The following is a 12,793-nucleotide window of genomic DNA, read 5'->3' on the forward strand; positions in this document are numbered from 1 at the left end:
ATTTTAAATGCACACTGTGTTTTGTTTTTAAAGTTATAGTACCCTAATGTGAAGGAAAATTGCCACTCAAAACAGTTTATTTGAAAGTAGTTTGGATCTGGTTCTAGGGTGGAAAAATATCCACAAAATACCCATGTGGGATATGGATGTCAAAATTGGCCAAAAATGAGGTTAGATTGGGCTATTTCTTCAGAAATAACACATAGATTGGAACCATTTGAATATCTATTTTTGCGCATTATGTCCATAAGAGGGCAAACCAATACAATGAGAGACATAACTACTTGTATTGGTATATTTATTTCAACATAAACATGTCTTTTAAAATATCTACATACCTACACATTCCACAATAAATAAATAAAATGTCCCTTACTGTAAAACTTGAATGATTCGTAATCGATATGTTATTCGATATTCTAATTTTTATACAGGTTAAGTAATATATTCATACCGGTTATCAAAATCTGAAGTATTTCCAAACTGGGCTTTTTAGATCCCTGAGTGCAAATCACGCTCTCTGCGGCCGAGTCGGGTTGTGAACTCTCTGCCGTTGTTGTTGAATTATTCGCATGTTTCAGCTCGACCTTCGTTTCATTTTCAATCAATGAAAGTGACGTTGTGTGACTCCCGTCCTTCACGCAGAGCATTCAGTGCAGCGGCCCACACGAAAAGTCGTGAGACAAACAGCCGCGCTAGTGCTGCTTTTTTTTCCCACAATTGAATGTCTGTTTCTTTCAATTCAATTATGTAATTGAGTTTAGAATATTTGTTGACAGCCCTACCATGGGTTAATTGAATTCATATAAAACCCTCATCAAGGCAATGTAAACTGGTTGCCTCTTTGCTGAAAACCTCAGGATCAGTGGCGAAAGATCAGACCCTATTTATCTACTTATCTTTTACTTGTTTTGCAACAATAAATATGCCATTTTTTAAATACCAGAATAGATTTAAGGCTTCATTCCTTTTTCTGTTTCCCTGCAGACACCGGCTTGAGACTTTGATAAGAAGGATGTGTATGGTCGTGTGAGAATCATATGAAGCAGCTTAAGGGCCAAAGTCAGTTTTTTTTTTTTTTTTTTTTTTCCCCCTTGAAAGAAAAAAAACAGGGTTCCTGTTGTCATCAATGACCTGGAAAAGATGTGGCATAATTTTTTTGAGCACATAGCAATGTATAGAGAAATGTTTCAGAAATGTCAAAAATGAGATTATTTGAAGTTTTATAGCAGAAGTTTTCCAACTATTTAACTTTGTTTATTAGTTTTATCGACAGTTAGAAAATATGTCAAAGAAAAAAAATTAAAAGACAACCTCGAATGGCTAAAAATGTCTAATAACAGCCAGATAAACATGATTAAACTGAACATTAAAGGAGAGAAAAAAACAATAACTTCTTAAATGTTTCTCCCTGCAAATTGCCGTTAAACTCTAACGGCATACAGTATCCAGTGGAGAACTCAGTGAGGTGTCCTTGCAGCTACACAGTAAATAATGAAAGGAAAAAGCCTGTTAACTACGCGCTCCAGTGCCACGGTTTCGTCCTCCATAAGTCCTCACACATGTCCAGTAAGGACTTATTATTCCAGTCTTCCCCAGCGGATGCTCTTCCATGTCACCAGCCGTCATCAGCTGTCTTTTCCAACTGTTGCAACAACATTTCTATTGCTTGTTCTTTGTATCTCAGGTCAAGGATAGTTACCAAACAATACAGGGGCTCTGTATTAATGTGACGGGATTGCTGGTTTACCGCCTCCAGGCGAGTGTCCTTCGATGTTTTGACAAACTGGTCTGAACTTTCTTTTTTCACCTGATGTTTCAGCAGTTCAACAGAACGGATCACGTCAGCTGTTGTGGCTGCAGCAGTTTTATTAAGTATTTAAAATTTAGCTTTAGTCGCTTTTTTTAGTCTGGATTTAGGCAGTTGAACTCCGTTTTAATTTCAGTCTAATTTTAGGCAATAGTTTTCATGATACTGTAATAGATTTTACTGAAGGATATTTCTCCTGACAGTAAAACTTCCATTGAGAAGTAAACACACCTCGAACTATGTGTTCAGTCATTTAGGCTGCAAATGTGTTACTGACTTACTGAACTTCTTTCATATATCATAGAAAAATTAATGTCTACAGTTTGTTAGTCCCAATGGAAACACTGTCATAGACACTACTTTGGCAAAATACAGTTTTAAGTCGCAGCCCAGGCAGCGAACCTCCTGCTCCTCCATAGCTTTAGCCACATTACCTGCATTATCCCTTATCGCAACGTGCACATTCTTCTTTGCCAAATTTCACTTTCTAAGCATGTATTTGAACGTGATAATGTGTTCAGAATAGCCTGCTTCAGCTCCAACTCTTCCATCAGCCACTGAGCAGTTAATCTGCTAGTGGCGCTAAAATCAGATATCCATATGTGAGTTGTAAAGCCAGTGTGTCACGTGTCTGTTGTAAATATGTGTGGTGCTGATAACAGAGAAAGTTGACACGCCTACCAAAAAAAAAAAAAAAATAGCAGCAGGTTTGCAAATGTTCAACGAGTCAGCAGAATCCACGATCTACAACCAAAAAGGGTGAATCATCAAGTACCATGAATTCAATTATCATGTTGCACTGAATTCCCACAAGGTGGCTGTATAAACCAGGTAAAGGAGGGAGAATGAAGCTACTTTGGTGTTTTGTGACCATGGTTCACTGTGTTTTAGGCTATTGAGAGAATTAGTTTGTTCCCAGTCATATTTTTTTTGGAGCAGACTTCATCTGCCAAACTTTTCAACAAAGTTTTCACACCACTGCTAATGCTAATGTGACGGTTTATACTGATTTATGTCGGTTTTACTGCTTATATTGACTCACTTTTGTCTATTATTGTGATTACTGTCTGTCTTTCTAACCGAAGGCCCACTGTAGACATTTCAGTCCTTCTAAACTTCACACTTGTCCTTGGTAAATTTCCCGCACTTCTCAAATGCCTCCTGGATCGACACGGCTGCACCTGCTACTCATGTTTTCTTGCTAACGCTAGCGGCTTCATATTCTTTAAATACATCGTCGCCGTGACATGTGTTTTAAATAACCAAATGAATTTGTAGCATAGAAGTTGGTCACACTCTTCCCTCCTCGTGCTACCTCAGCTGAACATTTAGTACATTTCGCAAATCCTCTTGACTTCTCCTGAAACTGAAAAACATCCATCGCAGTGTCACAGGACTGCAGCTGTTTCAAGGAAAGTCTCTACATGATTGGATGTAATTAATGGCTGAAAGTCCGTTATCAGAATAATTTCCTAATTAAGCAGAGGATAATATATTGGCCAACATATCACGCATCCCTATTAGGAGTAGTTGTTGTGATTCTGATTAGGCTGACAGATGCTACTTTAAAATTGAACCAGGCATCTATGTGTTAGTTTCAGGCTTTGTGTTGGTGTTCAACAAGCATCCAAACTTTTGTTTGAGGCAGCTTTGAACTTTTAGCTCCGCATTGTTGAGACAGCAAGAGGAACTGAAAACAGCTGATTTTTTTTTTTTTTTTTTTTTACAGGGCAATACAAGTGACCAACATGAAAACAAACACACACACAAACAAAAAAAACCATATGACACACCACAAGACAAGAGGGAGAACTAGACTCAAAAACAGCAGCAACAATAACAACAACAAGAACAACGAAAAAGCAAGCAAGCAAACAAACAAACAGATAGATTTTTCTTTGTGGTACACATATGTTGAGATGTTTGTGTGTGTAGGTTTCTTGTGTGAAAGATATAGAGAGAAGAGAAAGCCTAAGGGGGGGACAGTAAAGGAAGAAAGAAAGAGAAAATAAATAAATAACATAGCAACAATGCAGCTTGAAGGGCATCTCTGGTTGGGCTCCAAGGACAAAGAGGCGCCGGGGTGGAACTGGGGTGGATCAGGTCAGGACAGCCGGGTCAGGAGAGAATTAAATGTATTTATTTTTTTTCTGTTTTATTTATTTATTTATTATTTACATACAAATTATTTTTAGTGATTACATTTGTTCTGTCTTATCAGCTTGTCAGTCATCTGTAAAGCACTTTGAATTGCACTAACCTGTATGAAAGGAGCTATGCAAATACACAAAGATTGATTGATTGATTGATTGATTAGTATACAAAGTTTCATTGATTGATTGATTGATCAGTACACAAAGTTTGATTGATTGACTGATAGCAACAACAACACTTCCAGCCCTGAATACTTATAAGTCGAGACACCACCACTACAAATGTAAACTGACTAAAAAAAACTAACCACAAAATCCTCACTCGCCAGCCTGTGAATTTATCAGCCTGCGGAGTCGTTCTCTGTCGCAGAAATTGTCGGATCGTTGGTGCGGACTCTTCTTAATTGATTTGTTCAGGAGAGCAATCGAGGGCAGCACAGTCTGGGTCTGGAGTCTTCCCACAACAACGCTGTCAGCTTGTAGGAGGTTGCATGATTTTTTATTGAAAAGTCAATAAAGGCAGTGAATGCAAATTGTACTGTAGTGAAAGTTGTAAACGGAAATTAAGTATCAAGACTGCGCTAACACATACAGTAGATTATAGATCTTCCTGTCAGGACGTTCTTGTACTAATTTGCGACAACACGAGCACTGCTTCAGGTAACCTGCGTCAATGGCACCTCTCCAAAGTAGTGCTATGCAACTTTATTTAAAGTAAGACTTATCTCTCCATTTTATTTTATTTTTTTTCCACAGTGCATGTATCAGAAGAATCGGAAAACCCCCTCATACACTAGCATCAGGACTGGGGGCCAAGCAGGAGGAAACATATTACGGTGAGTAACCAACTCGGTGTGTGTTTTACAGTATAATGATGGGATTATTTGCTTGTCTTACATCATGACGACTCAGGGAAATGAGTTCATGTAATGTGCTGTTCCCTGCATTATTACACCTTTTCATGGAGACAAACATTTGGCCGTGCAGTGTAGTGTCATTTATTATATTGCTGTGAATGTATGCACAAAAAAGTTGAGAGAATTTCTTTTTATGTGCACTCAAAAATTAATCTGTACTGCTTACTTTTTAGATTTGGGTTTGTGTAACTTACTAAATAAAGATTCTCTTGTTTCCTTCAAACACAAACAAAGACTCTAATCAGGAAAACACAGCAGGCTCTGTTGGTGGAGAGAGGGTGTGCTCTTAAAAATAGGCCCTGCTTTTGCCTCATCCTATCTGCTGTGAGGTTCATAGGTCACTGCCGTCTCATGTTTATAAACACTGTTTTGCCGACAGCCGTGAAGTAGGTTTGTAACCACACTTAATGTGTCTGCAGCCTTGAATCAGGACACCATCATACGCTGCTCCTTAACCAAACTTAATTTCACACACACACTACTCGTTGAAGGGCGTGCAGCGGTAAGTAGCCTGGCTTTCAGTTTCTTTATGCAGTTTCAAATGTGAAACGTTTGCTACTGTTTAAGGCTACATGAGGTTCGTGGTTTATAATCTGGATGAGTCGTTATCAAAGTCAAGAAGTTGTTTGTGGCTGTTTTTTTCCCACAAAAAATGTGTAATTTCTAAAAAAAAAAAAAAAAAATTTTTTTAAATAATCTGCATTTTTTACTTTTTGTACTTAACCTATGACTTTAAAGTGTTGATAATAAACACACACTTACACAAGCTCTTGATCTTGGATATGGAGGAGGAAGTCCATAACGAGCTAATAGTCATTAGCTGATAAGCTAAGTTGATGTCGTCTGCACAATGATCAAGGCTTTGTCAAGGCTTTGAAGAATAAACAATGGCTTTGTTTTAGCAAACTGAATCACAGAAGTTTCTCTGTCAAATATTTAAGCAGGATTGATATGTGTGTCAGGGACTGAAATGTTTTGGTTTGGTAGATATTAGATGGAAGTGTTTTCTGCTGAACTGTAAATAGAGTGAGAACAGCTCATTGTAAGTTTATCACCAGTGTGGTCTGTTGTGTGATAACATCTGAGTAATCTTGTTTGAGTAAGTTTGAGATCCTCTTGAGTTTTGTCGTACAAATGATTGCTTCTTTTGGGTTTCCAGAAAGAAATCAATGCACCTATAATGTGCTCTTTTGTGCTGTTGCTGCTTCCACAAACCTACAGTACGTGTAGTTTGTTGATACTCGCCTTTAACAACTGCGAGGGGGATCTATCTCCCTCTTTGTCTTTAACCTTCAGCCCAGTATCTGCGGTCCGCACAACACAGATCTATATCCCTCGTGACGTACATGCTGTAAATCTAGTAGAAACTTTGCTAACAAGCTGACTGCCAAAGGCCTGTTCACATGTGTGTGTCTGGTCTCTGCTGTGTGCCATCTTACCATCACCCTGCAGTATTCCTCATCTAACCTCTCTTTACTCCTCTCCGCCCCCTCCCCTTATGCATCAACCACCCACAGGTTTCACAACAGATCTTGTGAGGATCATTTGACTGGAATGATATTGCTGCTTCAGGCTTTTTGGAGTTGTGGGGTGGAGGGGTGAGGTGGGAGGGGTGAGGGTGGGGGGGGGGGCAAGCAATTTGTTTTCTCTGAAGAGAGTTTATTGTGCTCCAGTAAGCCCCCCCCCCCCTTTCTCAGTTATTAGATCTGTTATTCTAAGCTTAAGGTAGCAGTTTATGCAGTTTGAACGTTGTATTTATGTGCGATGTGCAGGCTTATTATCCCAATTCTCTCTGTGTTTCTTTATAATTATATGTGAACTACCGCTGACCCTGTCGCTCTGATGAGGCTTTTTAGAGCCAATAAGATACCAGTGGTTCGTGTTCATAACATTTGTTTACACAGTGCTCCCACCTATGCGTCCACATAAAAGCTACTTTACCTCTGTTCTTTTACCCATGATAATTTTGAGTTTTGGACTCCATACAGCAAAACATTATGTATTCCTCATAACTAGGACTAATTTTAGAAGTGATCATGTGAGGATATACTGTTACATCCAACAACTGTGTCCTTTCTACTTTGATCCATTATTCAGCATTGTAGTTCCTTAAATTTAAGTGCAATCTCATTGTGATGATTTGAACACTGTGTTATGAGGTTGCAAAAATTCTGCTGTCCAAGTAATTAAAAACTAAACTTATTTTAAGTTTTTGTTTGACACATGAAGAGTTTTTGCTGATGTAATGCATAAACAGGCACATTAATATGATTATTGTTGGTGATTTTTGCACACATTTGCCATTGCATGATATATCAATATGAATATTGTGATGAACAGTGTAGCCCCACTCAACTTTCAATATTCTGGTAATGTGGACTTTTACCGAATTAAATCAGCCTTCTAACGGTAGCATACATCCATTTATGTTGCTTCTCGGGCGCCATTTTTGCCTTCGTGGTTTCAAAACTGGATGATAAGATGTGGAGCAAGTTGTAGCTGCTAGAAAATAACTTTGAACTCCTTATTGAGCTTTATGAGTTTCCTGCCTTCCTGACTGCATCACTAATGCCACGTACAAAACTCTGATGTGCAAAACACTTGAGATTTCAAAATTCGTGCATTTTGAATCTGAGGTCAACAAAGCAATCTGCGTCTGTGTAACACTAGTCAGGAACATAAACTTGGCAGTAAAAACAAATCTGTCAAAACAGTTTACTTGGTTGCTTCATCTATTTTATAATTGTTTATTTCTGACTGACAAATTTTAATACAACAGAATAAGTTTGTTATAATAATGTAAGAATAACAACTGATGTCTAGTTGAATAGAGAATCTTTGTTCATTACCACGGAAACAAATTTCTCCACATTTAATTATCACTTTGTCAAAACAAAACAAAACAAATTCTGACCCTGGAAACAATTAAAAAAATCATTTTGGATTCATAATTACTTTTCTGTTTTGGCAGGGGACCAGAAGTTAGAGGACAATGCGAGTCCACGTGCACACCAAGTTCTGTTTCCTGTGTGTGCTCACCTTCCTCTTCCACCAGTGCAACCACTGCCACGGAGAAGGGCACCATCCACACAATGAACATCACCATGCCGACCATAAAAACGCCCACAGTGACCTCCAGATTTCTGAGGCTCCGTACATGAGAGGAGCCACTCTGTCCCCTGAGTCCAAGAGTCCCGAAGGGGACGCTCTAGAGGAGGAGCAACGCTTCTACATCCAGCAGCTGTTCAGGCGTTACGGCCAGAAGGACCGGCTGGATTTCCAGGGATTTCAGAGTCTGCTGTTTAGCTTGGGTCTGGGTGAAGTCAAAGTAGTGGATGTGGAACATGAAGATCTGGGCCATGACCATGTAGCCCACCTTGACCTCCTGGATGTGCAGGAGGGGCTTCACTCACATTCATCCACCAATGAAGACCATGGTGAGGGTCACAGCCACGGGCGTGGTCATAAACACCACAAGGCCAGCTCGCGTGGACATAATCATGATCACACCAAGATGGAAGACAGTGGCCGTAAACATGCAGATGGACATGTGCAGGACACACATGGTCATGATCACACACATGACAAAGATGAGCACAAACGTGAGCAGGTCCAGGTGCAAGCTATCCACAAGGACCTGTCTTCTCAACCTCACAGTGACCACGGCCACAGTGATCACGACCACAGTGATCACGAACACGACCATAGTGATCACGACCACAGTGACCACGGCCACAGTGATCACGACCATAGTGATCACGACCACAGTGACCACGGTCATAGTGATCATGACCACAGTGACCACGAACATGACCATAGTGATCACGACCACAGTGACCATGGCCATAGTGATCACGACCATGACCATAGTGATCACGACCATAGTGACCATGGCCATAGTGATCATGACCACAGTGATCACGACCACAGTGACCACGGCCACAGTGATCACGACCACAGTGATCACGATCACAGTGATCACGATCACAGTGATCACGACCATAGTGATCACGACCACAGTGACCACGACCATAGTGATCACGACCATAGTGATCACGACCACAGTGATCACGACCACAGTGACCACGGCCATAGTGATCATGACCACAGTGATCACGATCACAGTGATCACGATCACAGTGATCACGACCACAGTGATCACGATCACGACCACAGTGACCACGACCATAGTGACCACGACCACAGTGACCACGACCACAGTGATCACGACCACAGTGACCACGACCATAGTGACCACGACCATAGTGACCACGACCACAGTGATCACGACCACAGTGACCACGACCATAGCAACCACAACCACAGTGATCACGACCACAGTGACCACAACCACAGTGATCACGACCACAGTGATCATGAAAACGATCGTGTCAATCAAACGCAGATCAGCACAGACGCTCCCCCCATCAACCAGCAACAGCCGCCCTCCGCCCAGCTGGAGCCGTCCCAGGTCCCTCAGGAGACGCAGTCTTCTCCTGCCCCGACAGAAAGCCGGACCAAGAGGACAAGAAACCCAGGGGGGGGCAAAAGACAGCGGGGAAGAAACAAAACAAATGGTCACGGAAACGGTCAAAGCCATTCTCACAAAGATAAGAGAGAAGCACCAGTGGAGCCTGTTACCCCGACCCCACCAGCTCTCTACTTGTCTGGTCATTCAGGGGGATTGTCCCATCAGCACGAGGAGGTAGGACTTCAGTTATAAACAGATTCATAGAAATGTCCCCGTTCTCTGTTTTGGTGTCCTGTTTATGACCTTAGCAGTAATACAAAGACTAAAGTTAGTTCCGTAGCTTAGTCAGATTTCATACTTCAGTATTTGATTTTCTTTCTTTCATGCTAACTTTTTTCCGTTTACTCTGACCAGTTTTTGTTTAAGAAGTTTGTTTCACTGTACAAAGAATTCGGGGATTGAAATACAGAGTCCTTCTTGTTACTACTAGTCTGTTCTTAAGTTCTTTTTAATCAATTGGGTTTCAGGAACATCTGAGAATTTAGACTCTGAGTATTTTTGATCACTTATGACACATCCCTTAAAATTATTTTGTTGTTTTTTTTAAACAAAAACATCTTTGGCTTTGTATCTAGAAAATCCTTAAACATTTAAAATGATCAAATGAAGCATTTACCCTATGTAGGTTTGAAACATGACTGTAATAAATCTGCTGTGTGGAATACTGTATGTCTGTCTAGGTTTTCATGGGGGAAAATAAAATTGACCACTGAAACTTAGACCTAAGGAATCTTTGCTTTTACAGCCACTTTTCAAGTTTAGAGGGATTGAACATTTGTTGTTCAAAAGATAAATTTAGCATGAAACACCAAGTAGCAATTTTGTTTTATTACTTCATGTATTACACAGTCAGTAGTTTCTTTCCCTCAAACTGTACTGTCTCCCTCTCCTCTCAGTGTTTGAACCTGACTCAGCTCCTCAACTACTACGGCCTGAGTCCCGAATCGCTCATCTCCCCCAGCCAGTTCACCTATCTGTGTCCGGCTCTGCTCTACCAGATTGATACTCGCGTCTGCATCCGCCATCAGAGGAACGTAGAGCAGGAAGCCTTGGAGCCCGTCAATTCCGGTAAGAGCCAAGTATCTTATTGATCCGATCCATTTCGACTAAAAGAGACAACAACACCACAACAATAATTTCAGAAGGTGTCAACCTCAACGGTGCTAAAAGCCCTTCAGAACTCACTCGGGGTTTACACATTAGAATACGGCTACAGCCAAGAGACAGATAAAAAAAAGCTCTTAGGTTGTCGTTTGGGGTATTCTCATCCCTCTGTTTTACAGTGAGATTATGAAGGGAAGGAAAAGTCAATGCTTATCCTCATTATACATGTCAGGGGTTTGAGGTTTTCCCTGTGCAGTAAGCTCTTGACCTAACCAGTGTACTGTATAAAACTGACAAAAGAAGGTTTGATTTTTGCATTGACAGCGTGTTGACGACAAATGTTCTCTCGGGTCACCTGAGCAGCACCTCGTCCGCTCCGCTTTTTCACTGTAGAGGAAACGCATAGCTGGGCTGTCATAGGTTTAGACTGGCAGAGAAAACCCTGTCACTGATGAACAACCATGATCCGCAGGAGATTTAAGATTTTCACGCACGGATTTCCTACTTCAATTTTTATTAGTATCCCAAAGGAAATTTGGCGTAAAACACACAGGTCACAAGAATATACTGATGTCGATGAGCAGCAACAATCAATAGTCAAGGACATAAAAGGCAATAAAGAAAAAAATATATAATATCAAAAATATTGAAGAAAAATAGAGTATTTAAATAAAGCTATATAAGAAAATAAAAAGAGCAGCAGATCAAGCCAAAGATAGAAACCCTACTACCACTGGGTACATAAAAAGTTGAATATAAAATGAAGACAGAAGGTGGAAGAAAGAAATAAAACATTGAGATATTATTATAGATGGATATTATTAAAACACTGAAATAATGGATGAACTAACAGTAAAACTAGTGTTAGGGCAACATGTATAGTGATAAGAATTTGGTCTCAAAGTACAAAAAAGTCAACTGTAAGTTATCGTCTTTATCTGGTGCCGTCGGCCAGAGGAAACCTTCATCTTCATTAGCGGGAAACCACAGAAACCTGGAGCTCCTCTCTCTGGTGGCAGAAACCTGAATAATAGGATGTTTATTTGACCTAATCAAGACATATTTTCTCCTGATAAATACTGAAGTGAACCAGGAAATGTAACCATAGTCCCCAAGGTTTTCCCACTATTGTTTGCTGAATCTTTTCTCATTTTCAGTACATCAATAGGGCAGTGGGCGAGGATGACTTCTTTTTTCTCATTTTCTGCTATCCTGAGCAACAGTAAACACTCCCCAGAGCATAATTTGAACGCTGACATTAGTTTTAAAAAACAGGATATTGAAAATCAGGCCCAGTTCCTTTTAAGTAATTTGATTGTGCATCTGAAACTCCAATAGACGGTTGCAGACTAATCTCAGGCTTCTTGTATTTCCACCCTGCCGAGACTTAATTAACTTTTATTTACAGATGAAGAAAACATAATGTCTGACAGCTCTGAATGTGAGACAGCAGACCTCTTAACTTTTCCATTCAAATATTAGCTCTCATTGACAAAGACTACTGCACAGTCTCTAAATGAGAAAGGTGTTTTTCCTGTTTGTTGCTGAGCGTGCCCTTTGATCTTGATAAGACTTTGCTAAGTGTGCAACCACGTTATCTCAGTACAATTTTTTTCACCTTTATTTATCTTGAGAAAAGTTTCTCAGAACCCACGTGCAATTTTTCAGAAAGTCGTACTTTGTGTTCATAGTTGGACGCTTCTGGAAACTGCTAAATGTACGCAGTCCTCTACTGTGGCCACTTTGCAGCTCTGCAGGAGCAGAGCCCACATCTGTAACTCAGGTGAACTGTAGTTAAAAGCATTCATGCTGAATCTCATCTGCAGCTGTAGGTGTGCATGGCTAATATAAAAATAACTAGAATGACTCTCGGTTGAGAGGGCCAGGACTGTAAACGACCTCTTTAACAGTTAAAACCTCTACAGCCTCCAAACTTCAGGAAGTGCTAGCTGTTGTATCAGCCAAATAATGAGTAGATGATTTTTAGATGAGTTTGTGGATCCAGCCAGTATTTAGCATAATCATTTACTAATTAATTCTTACAGTCTGTCACAAGCCTCAGTGAGCATATGCAAAGCTTAATGGCCATCAGGAGGAGTTGATAGACAGTGAGTTTATTAAGAGAACTGGATACAATGTGCAAACATCAACAGTCAACTTGCCTCTGCCCCACTTTGTGCGTTGTTTGGTACATTTACAAGGGAAAGTTAATGTTTGAATGAATAGGTGGCATGTTCACCTTTTCCTCAGTACTTCATGTAACAGACGCTCTGGATGA

At 40.3% G+C, this 12,793-nt stretch overlaps 1 protein-coding gene across 5 annotated transcripts in view; it reads left to right on the plus strand.

Annotated features, from left to right (window-relative positions):
- The window catches only part of slc39a10 (solute carrier family 39 member 10), a 35,185-nt gene that overhangs the window by 10,465 nt on the left and 11,927 nt on the right, over positions 1-12,793 (plus strand). For 3 of the 5 annotated variants that reach the window (XM_042426376.1, XM_042426375.1, XM_042426377.1), the window contains 3 exons: positions 4,720-4,799; positions 7,852-9,585; positions 10,308-10,479. In XM_042426376.1, coding sequence (XP_042282310.1) covers positions 7,873-9,585; positions 10,308-10,479 — 1,885 coding nt within the window. In that variant the 5' untranslated portion in view covers positions 4,720-4,799; positions 7,852-7,872. Of the gene's footprint in view, positions 1-1,408; positions 2,642-4,121; positions 4,624-4,719; positions 4,800-7,851; positions 9,586-10,307; positions 10,480-12,793 lie in introns of those variants that run through there. The other 2 variants (XM_042426379.1, XM_042426380.1) reach the window with 2 other exon arrangements.

This window comes from Thunnus maccoyii, chromosome 11 (genome assembly GCF_910596095.1).
Source record: "Thunnus maccoyii chromosome 11, fThuMac1.1, whole genome shotgun sequence".
Classification (NCBI taxonomy): Eukaryota; Metazoa; Chordata; class Actinopteri; order Scombriformes; family Scombridae; genus Thunnus; species Thunnus maccoyii.